This window comes from Carassius auratus, chromosome 20, assembly GCF_003368295.1.
Source record: "Carassius auratus strain Wakin chromosome 20, ASM336829v1, whole genome shotgun sequence".
NCBI lineage: Eukaryota > Metazoa > Chordata > Actinopteri > Cypriniformes > Cyprinidae > Carassius > Carassius auratus.
This window is the reverse complement of record NC_039262.1, coordinates 140,419-159,061: the sequence shown is the minus strand read 5'-3', so window position 1 is coordinate 159,061 and position 18,643 is coordinate 140,419. Positions and strand designations below refer to the sequence as shown.

The following is an 18,643-nucleotide window of genomic DNA, read 5'->3' as shown; positions in this document are numbered from 1 at the left end:
TGAGTCTAGTCTCTTGTGCAAGGAGGAAATAGTAGGCAGTCATATTGCTGACATGAGACTCTGGCCAAGCTCTTATCCTTTACAGGCCTTGTGTTGGAAAGGCCATGTCATCCAGGATGCTTTTAATGTGCTGCCATTAAGCTGGTCAATAGGTTCCCAGATGTCCACCTCCTCAAGAATGAGATCTGGTGCTCTTTTGAAAAGTCCAGCAGTTGATTGCAGTCAAATGTATAGCGGGAATGGTGACGGACTGAAATATTGAGATTGCATGAACTCAACACTGAGGCAATGTTCTTGTAAGCATAATCCGATGAGAAAAACATGGGCGGACTTGTGGAACATCTTCGTATGCAGCTCTGTCTGAGAAAACAGCATTCAAAAGGGAGAAAAATCGATCCATAACACTTTCAGAACACTTTAGCTTCTTATGTTACGCTGAGAATTGCATCCATTTAATAAAGTAGGGGCATCTGACGCCTGATACAGACACACGGACTCACACGGTTTACCATACAAACATGTAGTGGAATTGCAATGGTACCCTAGCAAAATCATGCCATATGTCAGAATTATGTGTTAATTACTGTAAATATTATATTATATTATATGATGCATGTACGTGATAACTAATAAAATAATAGGCATTGGTAGATGCTATTAAGGGGCTCCAGCAGGGCTGCACGATTAATCAAAATAAAACTGAAATCACAGTGTGGCTTAAACAGCTCACGGCTTTAAATCATTATGTGCTGCATTTGTCAGAGTGAAGTGTGTTCTTTTACACACGAGCAGCTCATGATCCAGTGTTTTCAGTGTCTCAGAACGTAATGACAAACACAGCTTTAAACCTGTGGTTTTCCAATAAAAGCTTGATGGTTTAATGTTTAAAAATGAAACCATTTACGCAGCCATAAATATTATTATTGTATTTTTTTGTTGTACTGTAATATACTAGGCCTATTACTACTACTAATAATAATATTTTTTTAAATACAACATAATATTTTTATGTAGAATTCATAATAATTATTATAATAATTATATATATATATATATATTTTTTTATTATCACAAGATATTTGGCCAAATTTTACATCCATAGAAACAAGCAGCAAACTTGGAGCTTAAAAAAAAAAACCCGTTTTAACGGAAAACAATTTCCCCAAAATCATGCAGCCATAGGTTTCAGCCTTCCTGTCCTTAAATATCTGTGTTTGTGATCTTCATGTTAGATAAAAAAAAAAAAAAAACACTGAATGCAGTAAGCTATCTAAGGCACAATTTCAGATTTTCACAATTCTTCCTGTTACACATAATTTTGGAGATATATTAGGATATATTAAGTATGATCTTTCCTTTTCCTTAAGCTTTTGTGCACAAGCTTCAGGCCTCCTCTCTCCCACTAAAAATAAACTGAAGGTAAATGGCCTCGTATCATCACTGTTCCTACATTAAAAAGCATCCATAAACGAACCATATGAAACTAACTATCAATAAACAAAGTTATGCATTCAGAGAAAAAGAGAGAAAGCAAGAGAAAACAGAAATGTGCCTAAATGCGTGCGTTTATTTATTTACTCCTAGATTAATACAAAAAGCATTTTTCATGGCATTGTGCAGGAATGCTTTTGCACGAGTGTGTTTGTCGGCCACGTGCGGGAATGCTCGCTATTCAGGACCCTCTCTTGTGACACTGTAAAAGCTTTGGACTGCCTCAAAGAGAGAAAAGCCTTATTCACTAGCAGAGAAAAGGACAAAGCATTTCAGCATGTCCCACAGGGACGGGCCGAAGCGGCAGTTTGTTAATAACACAGCTTAGTAGTGCAATAAAACCCACTCAGCTAAAGAATCATTAGAAAATAGCCCAAGTCCCTTTAATTGTAAATCACCTTTAAGAAGTGCCGAGAGAGTCATCGCTCAGCACGTCCAATGAATAAAGGAAAAATCCATTAGCTGGCAACTATTTTATAGGATATAGAAAATTCCTCAACAAAAGCCTGAGCAGAGGATGAGGCGGTCAGGCCAAGCGAGTGAGCGGATGATGAGGGCGTGAGAGCTGTGTGCGGGGAGGGATGGTATTCCCAGCAGGCAGCCTGGCATGTGCCAACCACTCATGTGTCAGCCCTGCATGCATCCTTCTCCCGGTCAGGGGGCCTGATTTGGGACAGGACCTCCAGGGACAGCCCGGCCTGTGTGGAATGGCCACAGAAAGCTTATTAGAAGTAAACAGACTGTTCTCTAACATGCCAGCCTGGGGATGTAAACAAACACATATAAATACACTCACTAGGGCTGATGTGGACTAAATGCAGATTATTTAATGACCACACAAAGAGAGGGATTGTATTTGGTGGCTTTGATCTAAATATTCAGCTTTTAATCATGTACAGCTATTTATATATCTCCTGTGTTATGAAAAAACAGTCAGCATCTACATTGATTTAAAAGTCTCCCTGTTAGAATTACATGGATTTTGTGTTGTCTAATGAATTCGGCTGTCAGAATTTTGTCTTTCTAAAACATGCATCTTATAAGGGCCACGTTTGTTCAGTAGTCAGACTATACTGGTTGTGTTCTATGTTTCTGAGTCACAAAAAAGAACTGATTCTTAAGATTTTAAATTATTTTTTAAGAATCTGTTCGGCAGTTGGACAACGCTGGTTGCACTGCATGTTTTTGACTCATTAAAAAGAACTGACTCAAGAGTCATTCATTTGGCACTTAAAAAGTCATCAAAAAGAATCATGTTTTTGACAACCTAAAAATAACTTTATGAGTCCCAAAATGAAAATTCTGTCATCATGTCATTCCAAACCTGTGAGACTGCTGTTCATCTTCGGAACACAAATAGTGGTCGACCGAAATTGTTTTTTTGCCAATATCTTGGAAAGCAGGGTGGCCGATATAATTTAATTTAATATTTAAGAAATTTGAAATCAGAATGTTTTCAAACAGAGAAATCAGAGAATGTGAGCACTGTGTGTTCAGGATGTGCCAATTCTCAGTGCTGTCAAAATAAAAGTCCCGCCACAAATGCATCAGCTTATGCCAATATTTGAAAAATACCAAATATCAGCTGATATATCAGCCTTGGGGATATATCGGTGGACCACTAAACACAAATTAAAATATTTTTTTTTAATTCTGAGAGCTTTCTGACCCTCCCATAGACAGCAATGTAATTTCCACGATCAAGGTCCAGAAACCTTTGTCTCAACAATTTGACTCCTCCGCGTCACCCTGGTGCCATTCTCAAGCATATCCAATGAACGGAAACAGCGAATGTTGTTCTGTGTCAGCTGCTCCACACGGATATGACAAATAGTTGAATAATGTTATGGTTTTTATTTTCGTTGAACACAAATAGTAATCTTGTAGCTCAGTAAATTTACGGTTGAACCCCGATGTCACATGGATTATTTTACCAATATCCTTGCTACGTTTCTGGACCTTGATCATGGTAATTGCATTGCTGTCTATGGGAGAGTCACAGAGCTCTCAGAATTCATCAAAAATATCTTAATTTGTGAAGATGAACGGAGGTCTTAAGGGTTTACATGAGGATGAGTAAATAATGACAGAATTTTCATTTTTGGGTGAACTAGCCCTCTAAAACAACAAATTAGATGAAATCCTCAGAAGTCAACAAAAATCTAAATCCGAAGCCACAAATACATAATGTAATCTAAATACATGTGGTGAAGAAAGCGGCCACTTTTATTTGATCTGTTTGGAGTAAATGTAAGCGCAGCAAACAAATGCACATTTGAAGTCAAGAGGAAGATTGTTTCAGTTGGTGGCTTTACTGTAAGTTAAAGATGAAAGAATCAGATTGGATTTTTTTCTTGTTTTCTCTCATCCTCCTACTTGCCATTGTGTGGCGCAGCTGAAACCTTGAATAAAAGATGTGTGCATGTAGCAGTCAGCTGCTTTCCTCTGCCAAAATAATGGGTAGCACAGCGCTGGCTGTTTTACTGCAATTAAGGGAGCTAAAAAGATAATTGTCTTAAAAGCATAAGTCAGTTGCATAAGGTGATACTGCTCATTCGTTGTGGTGCGCTGAAGACGCCACATTCCATTATCTCTTTGATATATGACTCTCTTGTCTGCAAAAAGGATGCCCAGCAAACTGAGCTGTCGGAGAGATGTAGTAAATATCCTAAAGCCTGTGGTATAATATTACATTTACTCTACTACCAAATAAATACTCATAAGCAATATCATACCTGCTGATCCAAATACCCTTTTCTGTACTTTTTCCTTTGTTTTGTGTATAAAGTGCTATTCCAAATAGGCAATTGTGCAATTTTAAGGGTGGAAATGGGCCATGTCAAATCTTACCACGGGCACAACACTAAAATCCCAATTTAACCCCTCACTTTACCTATCAAAAAAAAGCAAACAATCTAAAAAAAGAGCTGAAAATGATTTTGCCGTATACATCACCATTACATCAGCCCACAAAAACTCACACAATAAATGATGCCTATGCACAAACACATTTCAGCTGCAGTTAAATACAAAAATAATACACTACCGGTCAAATATTTGGAATAATTCAGATTATTTATTTATTTGTAAGTAGTCTCATATGCTCACCTTCAGTGCTATTCTTATTTGGTGCTCTTTTATTAAAAATTATTATTAATGTTGAATATATTTTTGTGGAAAACATGATACATTTTTTCCAGGATTCTTTAATAAATAGAAAGTTGAAATTTGTAACAAAAATATTTTATAACATTACAATTGTCTTTACTGTTACTATCAATAATGCATCCTTGCTATACAGTATCTTATTTACACAAACAAAAACAAAAATATTAAGCACCAAAAACGGTTTTAAACATTGATAATAATAAGAAATGTTTATTGGTCAACAAATAAGTATATTAGATTGACTGCTGAAAAATCATGTGACAGTGAAGACTGGAGTATCACTGAAATAAAATACAATTTAAAATATATTAAAATTGAAAACCGTTCTTTTAAATTGTTTATATATATATATATATATATATATATATATATATATATATATATATATATATATATATGTGTGTGTGTGTGTGTGTGTGTGTGTGTGTGTGTGTGTATTTTTGATCAAATAAATGCAGACTTGTTAAGCATAAGAGAAAAAAAACATTTGAATAGCTTAATTATTACAAAGCTTTGACCGGTAGTATATAAATTACTATGAATGATAATTTTAAATAATAATATGTATTATATAACCCATTATTAGCCAGTACTACAAGAACAAAAGAGACCTACCTAAAGAAAATAAAGAACTTAAGCATGCATTTAAATTCTTGCACTGCCCACCATTTCCCAACAAAAGTGTCATGAAAATGTGTTTTCTTGAAGTGGAAAGAACATGCACTGGTGTGAGAACATGCACGTAATGTTCCCAAAGGTGCTTGCATTCTCCACCCCCTCCCTCAGCCAGCTAAGCACTTTCTCACACAGTAATATCCTGCAAGAAGGTCCAGCTGTGCTTTCATCTGCTGATTTCATTACGCAGAGTAGGTAGATATCAAGGATTGCATTATGCTTTCCTGTAATTTAATTCCCAGTGTTCCCAGCAGACACGTTCTTTGCATTTGCAAAGACACTTCAGCCTCCCCCTCCTACGTAACTTACCTACACGCCAGCACATTTAACGCAATTTCCATCTAGGGGGGGCTCAAGTCTGATTGGAAAGCTATTTATAGCGCTCGTGAACAATGATGCAGTTTGACATCGATGCTTCAGGTGGGCAACTTTCACAGGGTTTGATTGCCAGCATGGGAACACCATCCTGCCTTTAAACTCCACTGCCACAGGGCTGCAATGCCATTGGTGATCTGCGGGGCCTTTGAAATAACCGATATTCAAAAGAAGGGGAACATCTAAAGACAAGGCCCATGAAAAATTAATTCAAAGGTGCCACGTCATTTCCATGCAGCCGCACTGTAGAAGCCCACTCTTGTGACTAGAACATTTTTGACAGGTCAGCCAGGCGGAACAGAGCAGTGCAGGCACGTGGTCCACTAAGGACGTGGAGAGAGCGCAGAACATGCTGATTCCTCTTCCTATCAGACTGTCCAGAGGTGGCCTGTCACTTTCAGAAGATGTCCAGGAGTGAACGGAGATCAGCACATGAGCAAGAGCAGACAAAAAAATCACTATTACCCTCATTTAAATGGTTAGCTCACCCATAAATTAAATTATGTCATCATTTACTAAGCCGTATGTCATTCCAGTATAGGTTATATGACTTTCTTTCTTCCCTGGAACACAAAAAGAGATTTAGGAAGTATATTCCTGCTGTTCTTCCACCCTTACAAATGAAAGCTCCAGAAATGACAAGTAAGAATAATGAAAGTGTATTCCAAGTCTTCAGAAACCATTTAGCTTTGTGAAACAGGCCAAGGAAATGCATATCTATTTTATTAATGCATGGTATAGATATTTTTGGGAACAGTTCGTCTGTGCATTATTAACCTCATGTTTAATCAGTATGTCATAATTCAATCTTCAATTTATCTGGTATGCCATAATGTTTTATTGCAAAACATCTCTAAATCCAATCAATAAACCAACATAAAACAAGAAGAAAAAAAAACTACATACATTTCATTATCGATAACAGATTTAGAGTTATACTTTATAGTCCTTTTGCAAGGAAACTTATTTTTGATTCGCTTCAGGGATACACAACAGATTGCATTATACAACGCTAACCACTGACACCGTCGTTAAAAACAAAGCCATTCTGAATACATAATTCCAACAACTACATATTACTATTTAAAATGGTAATAGATAATAATACAAATTATTTTTTGTAAAGGTTTTTAGATAGTGTAATTGATGAATTGTGGCTAAAACATGGCTTGAATCAAGGTCAAGGTCAAGTTTATTTATACAGCACTTTAAAACAGCATAAATGCTGACCAAAGTGCTGCACAACATACAAAACAAAACATCCACGTACGATACAATTTAAACACTAATGATAAAAGAAAAGATACCAAAAAAGTAATAAAATGAAGACAGGAAACATCATGCAATTTAAAACAATATTTAAGACAAAAAAAAAGACTAATAATTAATATCAAACGACGGGGGGGGGGGGGAAGTATGTTTTAAGAGAAGATTTAATTGTAGAAAGAGTAGGGGAAACTCTAATAGATAAAAGGTAGGGAATTCCAGAGCTTAGGACTAAGAACTGAGAATGCTCTGTCACCTTTGGATTTAAGTCGAGGTTTTGGAACATTTAATATCATCTGGGTGGTTGATCTGAGCATTCTGACTGGAGAATATATGAAGGGGCAAGACCACGAAGTGATTTAAATACAAATACTAAAACCTTAAAATCAACTCTGAATTGAACAGGCAGCCAATGAAGTTATGACAACACAGGTGTAATCTTCTCTCTTTTATCTCCCTGTTAAAAAACGAGCTGCAGCATTCTGTACCAGTTGTAATCGCGAGAGCAAGGACTAATTTATTCCAGCATATAGAGCATTACAGTAGTCCAGCCTGGTTGAAATAAACGCACAAATAATGGTCTCCAAATCACTAAAGCTCAGAATATTTTTTTTACATTGGATAGAACATATGAAACTCCCTTAAATAATCAGTCACTATTCTTTGTGTATTCTTAAATGCAAACGTATTAAACTGTTTTAATCTGCTACACAATCATGTACATCACAATACAAAGAAAATAAGATTTGACACAACTTCAGTTTCGTTGTGACTTTAAATCCTTGGTATTGATGGAAAATCTTCATGTGCCAAATTCATCTATGCTAACACAAACTTTACGAGCTACAGGCAGCAATCTGTTCATCACACATAACTATCATTTAGCTTCAGAAGACTTCAATATAATATATTACCCGAGTCATATGGACGACTTTTAGGGTGTTTTTGTCATTTTTGGAACTTGACAGCACTTTAATAGTCTCCTTTGCATTCCACAGAGGAAAGAAACAATTAAGGAAAAACATGAGACTTGAGACAGGATTTGTGCATGAACTCTCTCTTTAACATCCAAAGTATGAAGTAGCTATTGAGACTGAGGTGGCCATAATGCAACCAATGACCTCTATACAATGCAGTTTATCATCATCAGCCATTATAATTTCTGCTTAAACTAACAGAGCAGAAAAACTCTTACCTTGAGATCCCATCTCAAGACAGACTATATATGTTTACATGTGGGTTTGTGATACTGGGATGTGACAGCCAGCATAAACATTTTTAAAAGGTAAATTTGAAAACACTGAAAGAGGTTGAGAGAGAGAGACAGAGAGAGAGAGAGAGAGAGAGAGAGAGTGAGAGATCCGCACTGGATCAAAAGTAATTATTCACAACAGGAGGCTGCAGAGTTAATTCAACCAATCATAAGGAGGGTGGGGGGGGGGGGTTAGAGAGAATGAGAATGACTGAGATTGTAGAGAATGTAAGAGGCAAAATCAGAAAGAGAAGCCGCATCAAAGCTATATTTACATGGATAATGTGTTCCTCATACTTCATGTTCAGCTGTGGAATGAAAGTGTTCATTCCAGTTCATTTGATATTGTCACCATTGGCAACAGCATGTAGTCAACTACAAACACAAGGACTGCCAAGAGACTATCATTTTGTAAAATGCCCAATGCTTAAATCACTTCCTTTGTCATGGTGATTAAACAAGGCTGTTTGGAATGGAACACTAGTGTATTGCTTGTGGCATACTGCACAGTATATACTGTATACCGCCCACTATTTTGTAAAAATGAATGAGAAATGGTACATTGTGCCATGACAAACACTGCAAATAGTAGTATGCTTCAATGACATGTCATATGACTCCACTATATATTAGAAGTTTAAAGGGTTAGTTCACCGAAAAATGAAAATGATGTCATTAATAACTCACCCTCATGTCGTTCCAAACCTGTAAGACCTCCGTTCATCTTCGGAACACAGTTTAAGATATTTTAGATTTAGTCCAAGAGCTCTCAGTCCCTCCATTGAAACTGTGTGTACGGTATACTGTCCATGTCCAGAAAGGTGAGAAAAACATCTTCAAAGTAGTCCATGTGACATCATAGGGTCAGTTTGAATTTTTTGGAGCATCGAAAAACACATTTTGGTACAAAAATAGCAAAAGCTACTACTTTATTAATCATTGTCTTCTCTTCTGTGTCTGTTGTGAGAGAGTTCAAAACACAACAGTGTAGTGATATCCGGTTCGCGAATGAATCATTCGATGTAACCGGGATCTTCTTGAACCAGTTTACCAAAAAAGGTTAAAGTCTCCAATAAGCATTAATCCGCAAATGACTTAAGCTGTTTACTTTTTTTAATGTGGCTGATACTCCTCCTGAGTTAAAACAAACCAATATCCCAGAGTAATTCATGTACTCAAACAGTACACTGACTGAATTGCTGTGAAGAGAGAACTGAAGATGAACACCGAGCCCAGCCAGATGTTTGTCATGGCACAATGTATCGCTTCATTTTTCAGTGAACTAACCCTTTAATAGAGTGCTGCAGTGATAGATGTAGGCAGGTCATTCCAATGCAGCTGTGCACACTTTACATACTGCAAAAATGGTTTTAGTAGTATAATTATACGCCATTTTGAACAGGCTATGTTATATTTCATAAACAATTAATGATGCAATGCATTATACATACTTTAAATGCCATAAAAAAGGTGTTCACAGTTTAGTACTATGCCATTTTGAACACATTCAGAGCTTTACGAATCAGCTCAAAAATGTGCAATCGTTGATATTGAATCTTCAAGACTGTATGCCATTGTTACGCATTAAAGGTACATACTGTGTACATTCTACATACTTTTACATACTGCAAAAAATATTAGTAGTGTACTGTAGTGCTATGAAATAACTGTGAACACATCCAGATCCTTTCGAATCAGCTTATTACTGTCTGACAATTCATTTTAAATCTTCAGGACACTTTCTTTTTTTACACATCTCATCAACACTAATTAATGGTGCATACTGTGCGCAGTATACATACCTTTGCACACTGCAAAAACAGTATGGTAGCCATTTCAAACACTTCCAGAGACTCATTATCAATCAGCTGCAAAATGAATCTTTAACCATTTAGCGACATATCTCAACAACACAAATTAATGTTGCATAGTGTGCCCAGTTGCATTGAATGCTGCAAAAATAGTATTAGTAGTGTAGTATTAAGCAATTTTGAAAGCTTCCAGAGCCTTATGAATCTGCACAAGAATGTATGGCTATATCTCATTAACCCTAATTAATATTGCATACTGTACATATACCTTATTATCTTAGTATAGTAGTACAGTACATCATTTCAAACACATCCAGAGCTGATTCAATTTGAATCTTTATGCTATTTTTGTACATCTTCACCACTAATTAAGGAAAAAGCACTTAAATCATTGTGGGTCAGTATGTTTCCGATATTATTACCCATTTTGCTTCGACCAGAGAACATTTCATACTAAAAGTCTTCATAAAATAGCAGCCTAGACGCTACTGTGTTCAGTGGACTCTTGTACTGCAACACAGGGCATGTGCGACAGACGGGGTTTTACCCTTCTGCTCCTATTCTATCATTATAAAGGAAGACAGGATCACTAATGAGCCAGTAACGAGTAGACGTGTGGCCACAGAGGTGAAGGAGTGAGATAGAACTCTTTGTGAGTGAAAAGGCTTCCTTCTCCCTTCATCTTGCGATTATGTGTCAACATCAAACATGGCGACTAGCGCTCCACACCTGCCCGTCAGTGCAGTCCTTTGGAGCTAAGATTAAAGGGGGTTTTGCTCACCAGAGGTAAAAACAGCTAAATGAAACGCACTGTAGGACCCAGAGCACATCATATCTTTAATTCCTTCAGTTCTTTGTTCAGACAAACAGGTGGACTGTTGCGTCCTCTGAGCAAAGCGAGCGAGTCTTTTAATAACCTGCATTTGGAATCCAAACACATTTTCAGAAAGAATGATTTTGATCTCTTGAAACAACCCTTCAAGCTGTGAGATTTGGAATTTCTCATACGTACAGCCACGATGCCAAATCCACCAACTCAATGTGGTGAAATTCATTTGCAGTCTTCTTCCAACTTCCTCCATGATAAATCACAGCTTTAACACTGAAAATTATATTATTGGGACTATAGAATACAAATAACAGTGCTGGAATAATCCCAATCAGTTAGCGAGACAGAAATTTCAGTTACTTTAGGTATCAGTGTTACAGTGTAATATACCTTTATGTATTGAGTAATATCAATGAACTACATGTACTATATGTTAAGGGTTAGAATTAGGGTTTGGCTTAGGGGTTATTTGCATGTAATTATGCATAATTAATTGTTATTATAATATTAAGCACCACTAAAAATTGGAAACTCAAATACTTTTTCTAAATGCATGTTATTGATCTTATTGAATGAATCATCCATGCTTATGATTCATTTTTTCTAAATAATATTTTAAGCTCTTCATTTTCTTACAATCGCCTGCAAGCTCACATCTGCAGATGGTATCACTCCTGAATCAGAGATCTTTCACTAATTCTATTACATCGCGATTTTAAAGAATAACATGCTAAGCTTTGTCAAAGGATCTGTGGCAGGCTGTCAATTAGAACAGACATAAACCATGTTACTGGACAATGTATTCTGATGGTTTTAGATGCAGAAATGTGCAAAATCATAATTATATTCTAGCATGAGTATCAAGCAGCTGAACTTGTACCTAAATGTTAACAATACATGTTTTGCGTTATTGCATGTTGTTTAAGGACAACAGCTAAAAAAAATTAATTTGTGGACAACAGTAATTCTCAGCAATGTTCTTAAAGAGATTTCTCCCAAAAATAAAAATCATGTTGTTCCCAACCTAAATGAGTTTCTTCTACAGAAGATATTTTAATGAGCACTGAGAACCAGACACCATTGGAGATCACGGTCTTCCATTATATGGACGAAAAACACTTATACAGTTCTCAAAATATCTTTTTTTGGGGTCCATAGAATACAGAAAGTCATACAGGTTTGTACTGTAATGAAATGAAGGCAAGTCAATGATGACCTGGATGGACTGGCCCTTGTGTTTATAGAGTATATAACTTTCTCCTGATGACTTTCCTATAGAATTCCATTGTGAATGAAATTGTGCACAGTTTTTGCAAAAAATGTAAATAATTTTCTACTAATAGTGCTTCCCTTTTGAACCCAGATTGTTACTTTCTCATGCTGATGAAGTGCGAGCTCATTCAAGACCTTGGAATGATTCATATTCCTTATTTAAGTCCAAATCTGTCATGAATATTACACAATCATTAAGCCAGTACATAAGCCGACCACTATCTTTTGTAATTCAGTGAAAAGACAGACAGGCCAGATGACTGCTGAAAGCAATACAAGTCCTGTGTGTTGACAGAGGTGTTCTTGAGCAGGGTAAAGAGCACTGTGGGAGACAGAGGGAGTGTGTAACAGGCTTTTTAAATGATTTACTTAATCACATCATGCCTGCAGGTCTTCCTTTTCTCTACACATTAGGGTTAGAAGGTCAGATTACATTTACATTTATGCATTTGGCAGACACTTTTATCTAAAATGTACATTTATCAGTATGTGGTTTCGCTGGGAGTCAAAACCATGATCTTAACCTTGAGTTAAACTAAAGAACATCACATCTGTTACAGTAGATCAGCAAAGAGAAAGACAAATTTAAATAATACTTTGAGAGATGTAAAGGAGGCTAGATTCTCAAGCTATTGAAGGAGTTAAAGTGGGTCAACGTGCACAACGATTCACCAAAAACTCCACACTGCTTCTCTGCATCCATTAAAAGGTTTCAAGAAATAGTATTGCTGAGAAAAGCCATGCAAACATATCAGGTTTTCTATTATCTGCAAAGGAAGTTATGAATAATTTACAGCCACTGTTACACATGCATGGTCAGACTGTTATACTTGTTCCCTTAGCTAGGAAAAAATCTCAAGACCTCATAGAAAAACTAAATAAATAAAAGAACCGTAAAAGGAATTTAGTTCTAACTATTGATAAAAAGCTGATGCAAGTATGCAAGTTTGAATACTACTGTGCAACACTGTAAAAATTCTTATGGTTAACAATGCTGCATTTTTTAAGAAAAAATATAAGAATACAGTAAAACCACTAATATTTTGACATTTTTTTCTATTTCAATGTTTTCTAAATTAAGATTCATTTTCAGCAGCCATTACTCTAATCTTCAAGGTAACATGATCCTTCAGATATGCTGAATATCCAGATTTGGTGCTGAAAAGTATAAAATCTTACTGATTACAAACATCCTAATGGTAGTTTACATAAATGTAAAATTTTTCAGTATGAAAGAATTGAAAGTTATTTGGTCTAATCAAAGTTGTGGGTTCTAAATAAACCAGCTACAGTAGGTGTTGTAGTTTTCCAATCAATCTTTGTGAATTATTTCCATTTGCACTTTAATTGGTTTACCTGAGATACTTTGTGCTTTGCAGTAGTGATAGTATTTCACTCTAAATTACAAAAACGCCTAATATACACATAAGCTTTAAATGAACATATTCGAAAACTAGACAGTTAGGGTTGTTCATTTGGATCTATCCAGTTGGTATATGAATAAATGTTTGATAATTAATAATTATTTTTTAACGAATGGAAAGCAATGGAGCATTTCCAACTGGCATTTTGCAGTTGCCCAAGCAGCTGTTCTGAGTAGCTGGTGGCAAAAAGAAAAAAAAAAAGTTTCTACTTCATAAAACAAATCAGAAATGGCATGCAGAACAGTGACCTTGAATTCATCTTCAAAGGTCAGAAATACTATTGATTAAAAATTCAATGTCCCACGTTTAAAATTCCACCAAAGAGAGTTAAGGCCTTTGCATGCTTTGAGTATTGGTGGAAAGCTGAAAGGCCTTTCAGAAAACCATTACATCAAAATATAATGCCAAACATCATAATGCACCTGCTCTATCAGCCATGGACACCTGTCTTGTGATGAAACACATCTGGAAAATTTACATTGGCACAGAATCAACAAATCTCTCTCTGCCTCTTCTCTGTTCTTGTCCTTTTCATGGCTGTTAACTGGAAGCCTGCTGATGCTGCCAGAATCCTAGACAACTTTCTCTCTAGAGGAAATCATACTCCATACATCAAACCAATAATAAATCATACAAACCAGTAACAACAAATCACCATTCTAACAGTGACTCATCAGCATCAAGGAAGCCAATTGAGAAAAACTCCAAACTTAATGACTAGCATGTGAGCTTTATTAATATGGGATAATACAGCATTATTTGGCACTTACAGAAGTTAGGAAAATCAACATCCAGGCCTTCTTTGTACTCCTGACGTTTGTTGACATCAAAATGGCTGACTAACAATTCATCTCCTTCTTGTAGAGCATCACATTCCCTAATAGTTAGAAGACTGAAGTCTCTTTATGCCCTGATTGATCTAAACATATTCAAATGCAAACAGCCTTGGAATATGATCTTGGTTTTCTGGAGACACTCCTCAAAGAAAGAAGACTGTTGCTGAAGACACCTAGCTTCTTCTTCCAAGAAAAAAAAACATTAATTTCCACTCAGGGACAAAGCATCTTCTGGCCCTTAGTTTTAGAAGTTCTGAAAGTAAAAACAAAACTTTGCAGTCCGGTCGTAGAGGTGCAAACTTTTCTTTGGCACTGGCCATTTGTAGTTCCAGGCATAGTAAAGCCATTAATGAGAACATAAACAAGTCAGATACATCTTCATTTGCGGTTAAGATAAAAACCCCTCAAGATGCATGGCCATCTCTTGCTGTAAACAACTTCAAAAGTCCAGTCCAAAAAAACGGGGACTGCACAATTCTTCCAGAATTGTCCAAAAACGGCTTATTGATTACAATGTGTGCCCCCCTTTGCCCTAGGTTTCCGCGAAATATAATCCAGTTTTCTTTTTAGATTTAGTTTTTTAGCACTGAAGCTGAGCTCCTGCACTCGGGGTATTTTTGATTTCCTTTGCGCAAAAGCTGAGCAAACAGACAAAGAGAGCTGCGACAGAACCCTGCCAAGTCTCGCCTGGGTTTCTTCTCTTCCATTCCTCTCCCTCTCCGTGCTCCCGCACTCCCGGCGTGGCAACTTTCCCGGGAAACCCTGGCGGTGCTCCAGCCTGAAGTCACTTGACTGGGCCCCCCTCATCCCACCGAAAAAAGAGCCAATTTAGGCAAATTGATCAAAACGAATCTCAAATTATTTTCTCTTCTCTGCCATTCCCTGCCACCTTCATCCAGATCCGGTCCCCCCTCCTCCCTCGCCAGATCCACAGATGTGAGGACATTGGAATGTCTGTCATCCCAATCTCCCCAGTGTCCCCACACCTCCAACGTCCCTCCTTCAACCGTCTATCCGCTCCATGCATTGTTAGCCACCGGCACTCAAGAGTTACTCTGTGTTTCACCTACTCACTTTTAAATCTGTCTAAGCAGGGAAAAAATCCTGCTGCTGTTTTTCCTTTCAACGCTGTGATCATTCTCTGTGTGCCAAAACTGCTCCTCCTGTGCTGCTACTGCCATTTTTGGGGACATGGTAGCGATGCTGTGCCAAAGCGGGACGGCCCCAAGGATGCCCTCCCTAAACAAACTTTCTCACTTATATGGAAACAAAACCATGCACTTGCCACAAAAATGTTATATGATATTTAGCATGGCAAACCACCAACTGTTATAGAGAATATAAACTTGTTGGACCATTTTGCTCTGAGAATCTATATTTCCTAGTAAATATAACTTTAATATACAGAACGTGAGCAATCAACTAGTCAAGTGAAGTATTTTTTTGTACTACCTAATCAACTAGCCAAACTACTATTAGAATTTCACAAATTCATTTTACTTTGCATCTTTGACTTTGCATATTATTATTATTATTAAAAAATTAATTTAAAATTAAATCTATTTTCTATTTTACATCTATTTTAATTAAAATCTCTAAAGTACAAAGCACATAAAGGTTTTTGTTGATGTTGTTGTTTTGGTAAATGCAGTAAAAGTCGTATGGGGTCCAAAGTTGTTTTGGTCATCAGCATTCTTGAAAATATCTTCTTTTGTCTAAGTAAATAATTGGACTGGGACATAATTGTAATTTTTTGGGTGAACTATACTTGTTAAATATGACATTTTTAGTCACATGCAAGTAAGCCAAAATCAAAGAAATTGCATTACTACAGTTTTTCCAATTACTAAATTGATTTGTATGATGGTGAAGCTGAATTTTCAGCAGCCATTACTCCAGTCTTCAGTGTCACAAGATTCTTCAGAAATCATTCTAATATGCCTAAATGGCTACAAAAAATTCAGCTCTGCCGTCACAGGAATAAATTACATTTGTAAAAATATATTAAAATAGAAAAGTGCTTTTAAATTGTAATAATATTTAACATTATTACTTTTTTTACTTTCTTTGATCAAATAAATAAAACCTTAGCAAACAGAAAAGGGTTCTTTCAAAACACTGAAAAAAAAAACTTAATTATTCAAGCAATTTCCAACTTTTCCATTTTTTTTTTTTGCATATCAATAAAAAGAAGTACAATCCCACTCGAATAGTCCACAGCAATTCCAGCACTTGAAAGAACCCCCTCAGCACGTGACCCAAGCACCCACAAATTTTTTTGTAAGAGCTGCTCGTGTTCAAAGAGACATCGCACTGCCCTAAGCTCTGATCTCATTCTTCCATCTGTTCTGTGGTCTGTAACCTTCAAGCCGGGTTCATTACATCTTCAAAGCGAGACACGCGTGTGTCAGTGTTGCAGAGTGTTACCTGGCAACCTTCCAGCTCCACAGTGGAGTCCCGTTGCCAAGGGGAAGCCTTGAGAGGTGAGCACTGATAATCAGTTCACTGCAGTCTGAAGGGGTGGATCCCTGCATGGGCACGCTTCATGCCATTGCACTGAACGCCAATGTGAGTCGCATAAGTCCACAGCTGTAAGTTGTACAATGAATGCAAAAGCAATATCTCCAAAACTTGAAAGGAATTGTACTCTGGGACCTGCTGCTGGGAGGATGGGACAAGGTATATGACTATAGCCCAAGGCTGAAAAGGTAGAAAATTGCTAGTTCAACCTCTGAAAGAAACAAGCCTTTTGTTATCGCTTTTGTGCCCTTGAGCAAGACAAAAGGGATAGTTTTCTCAAAAAATGAAAATGCAGTCATTATTAAGCCTACCAATATGCTGCTATTTTTCAGAGGAACACTAAAAAAATTTAAACTATACTGTTAAGTATTAAATTTAAATATTTTTATCTCATGATGACTTTCACACTTTTTGTCCATGTCACGTTGAATAAAAGCGTCTGCTAAAACTACTTACTAGATGTTTTATTTTTCCGTTTAAATGATGTCACTTAAAGCGTGTGATTTAGGATTCGTAGCAGGCCTCCTGTTCCCATCAGAGCTCTTCAGTCTACTTGAAACAGCATTTCCATTTTTATGTAAGAGCCTGAGTCAGCTGTTCTGTTTCACTGCAAGTGTGCCTTTTATTGCCCTTTAATACCCTGTACTTGCCCCTGAAGAGACGAATATTCAATATTTAATGCCAAGAGTGTTGGGGATATTACTCGGTAAAAAGAAAAATAATAATAAATAAAAAAAAAAATAGACTTACTTTGAAAACATTTAACCTAAATGGTTAACGTGATGCAAATGAAAACGAGAAAAAGGCTGAATAAGATGTAATGATGATATAATGTGTCATACCAAAGCATATATTAATTGATTAGAGTAGCCAAATACGAGTACATAACGTCTACAAATACTCGCTATATGAATTTCTGGAAGGAACAAAATGACGATTATCCGTAAGTGAAACACTGCGCGTGCGCGTCGCTCAGATACAGGAAAAACAAAACAAAGCCCCCAGTTCCCTCGACCGCAGAGGACTCGTGTTTGCTTTCTTTTGCACAAGTACGCTTCCGTTGCAATTCCGCACCCTATAACACTATATCCATCTCATCGTGACTTGAAACGTTAAGGCACTCCCTTTGTTTGACAGCGGATAGCCGCGTTAGCACGTGAAATGAGAAAGTCAGATAAAAACACAACGCCATACCTGACACTTCCATGCTCTGCTCTCTTCCAGGTAGCGCTTCCTCTGGAGACGGCATTCGTACTTTGGATGACATATCTCCCATTCTGTTTTGGACAAAATAACGCCAAACCAAACGCGCGGAAGTCCGCGCGACCATGAGCACAAACACACCGCACGCGATGCACTTATGTAACGATTGCACAAGCGCGTGCTTGTCACGTAACTATTTGGTTATATATAATGTAAATAAGAAGCCTACGCGTGCTCTAATCAAGTGTTTAAAGTCACCTTTACCCTTTAGTAAAACGAATCTGAAGTGCTGTATGGAGGACATTCCTTCCTTGGTGATTCAAAAAAAGTGTAGGAGCTTGGAATACTGTTGTAAAGCTTCTCACTTGTGTTGTTGGCACTTGCTTATACATTAATATATATATATATATATATATATATATATATATATATATATATATATATATATATATTGATGTGTGGTGTTACAATTAATGCCACTATTCTTATCTGAAGTTTATAAAATGCTATTTTAGATTAAA

The 18,643-nt window shown here is 36.7% G+C and overlaps 1 protein-coding gene across 4 annotated transcripts in view; it reads right to left on the bottom strand.

Annotated features, from left to right (window-relative positions):
* The window catches only part of LOC113120434 (mitochondrial peptide methionine sulfoxide reductase-like), a 68,421-nt gene extending 50,104 nt beyond the window's left edge, over window positions 1-18,317 (bottom strand). For 2 of the 4 annotated variants that reach the window (XM_026290237.1, XM_026290239.1), the window contains exon 1: window positions 18,114-18,317. In XM_026290237.1, the coding sequence (XP_026146022.1) occupies window positions 18,114-18,249 (136 nt within the window). In that variant the 5' untranslated portion in view covers window positions 18,250-18,317. Of the gene's footprint in view, window positions 1-14,333; window positions 15,739-18,113 lie in introns of those variants that run through there. The other 2 variants (XM_026290236.1, XM_026290240.1) reach the window with 2 other exon arrangements.
* Between the last annotated feature and the right edge of the window lie 326 nt (window positions 18,318-18,643).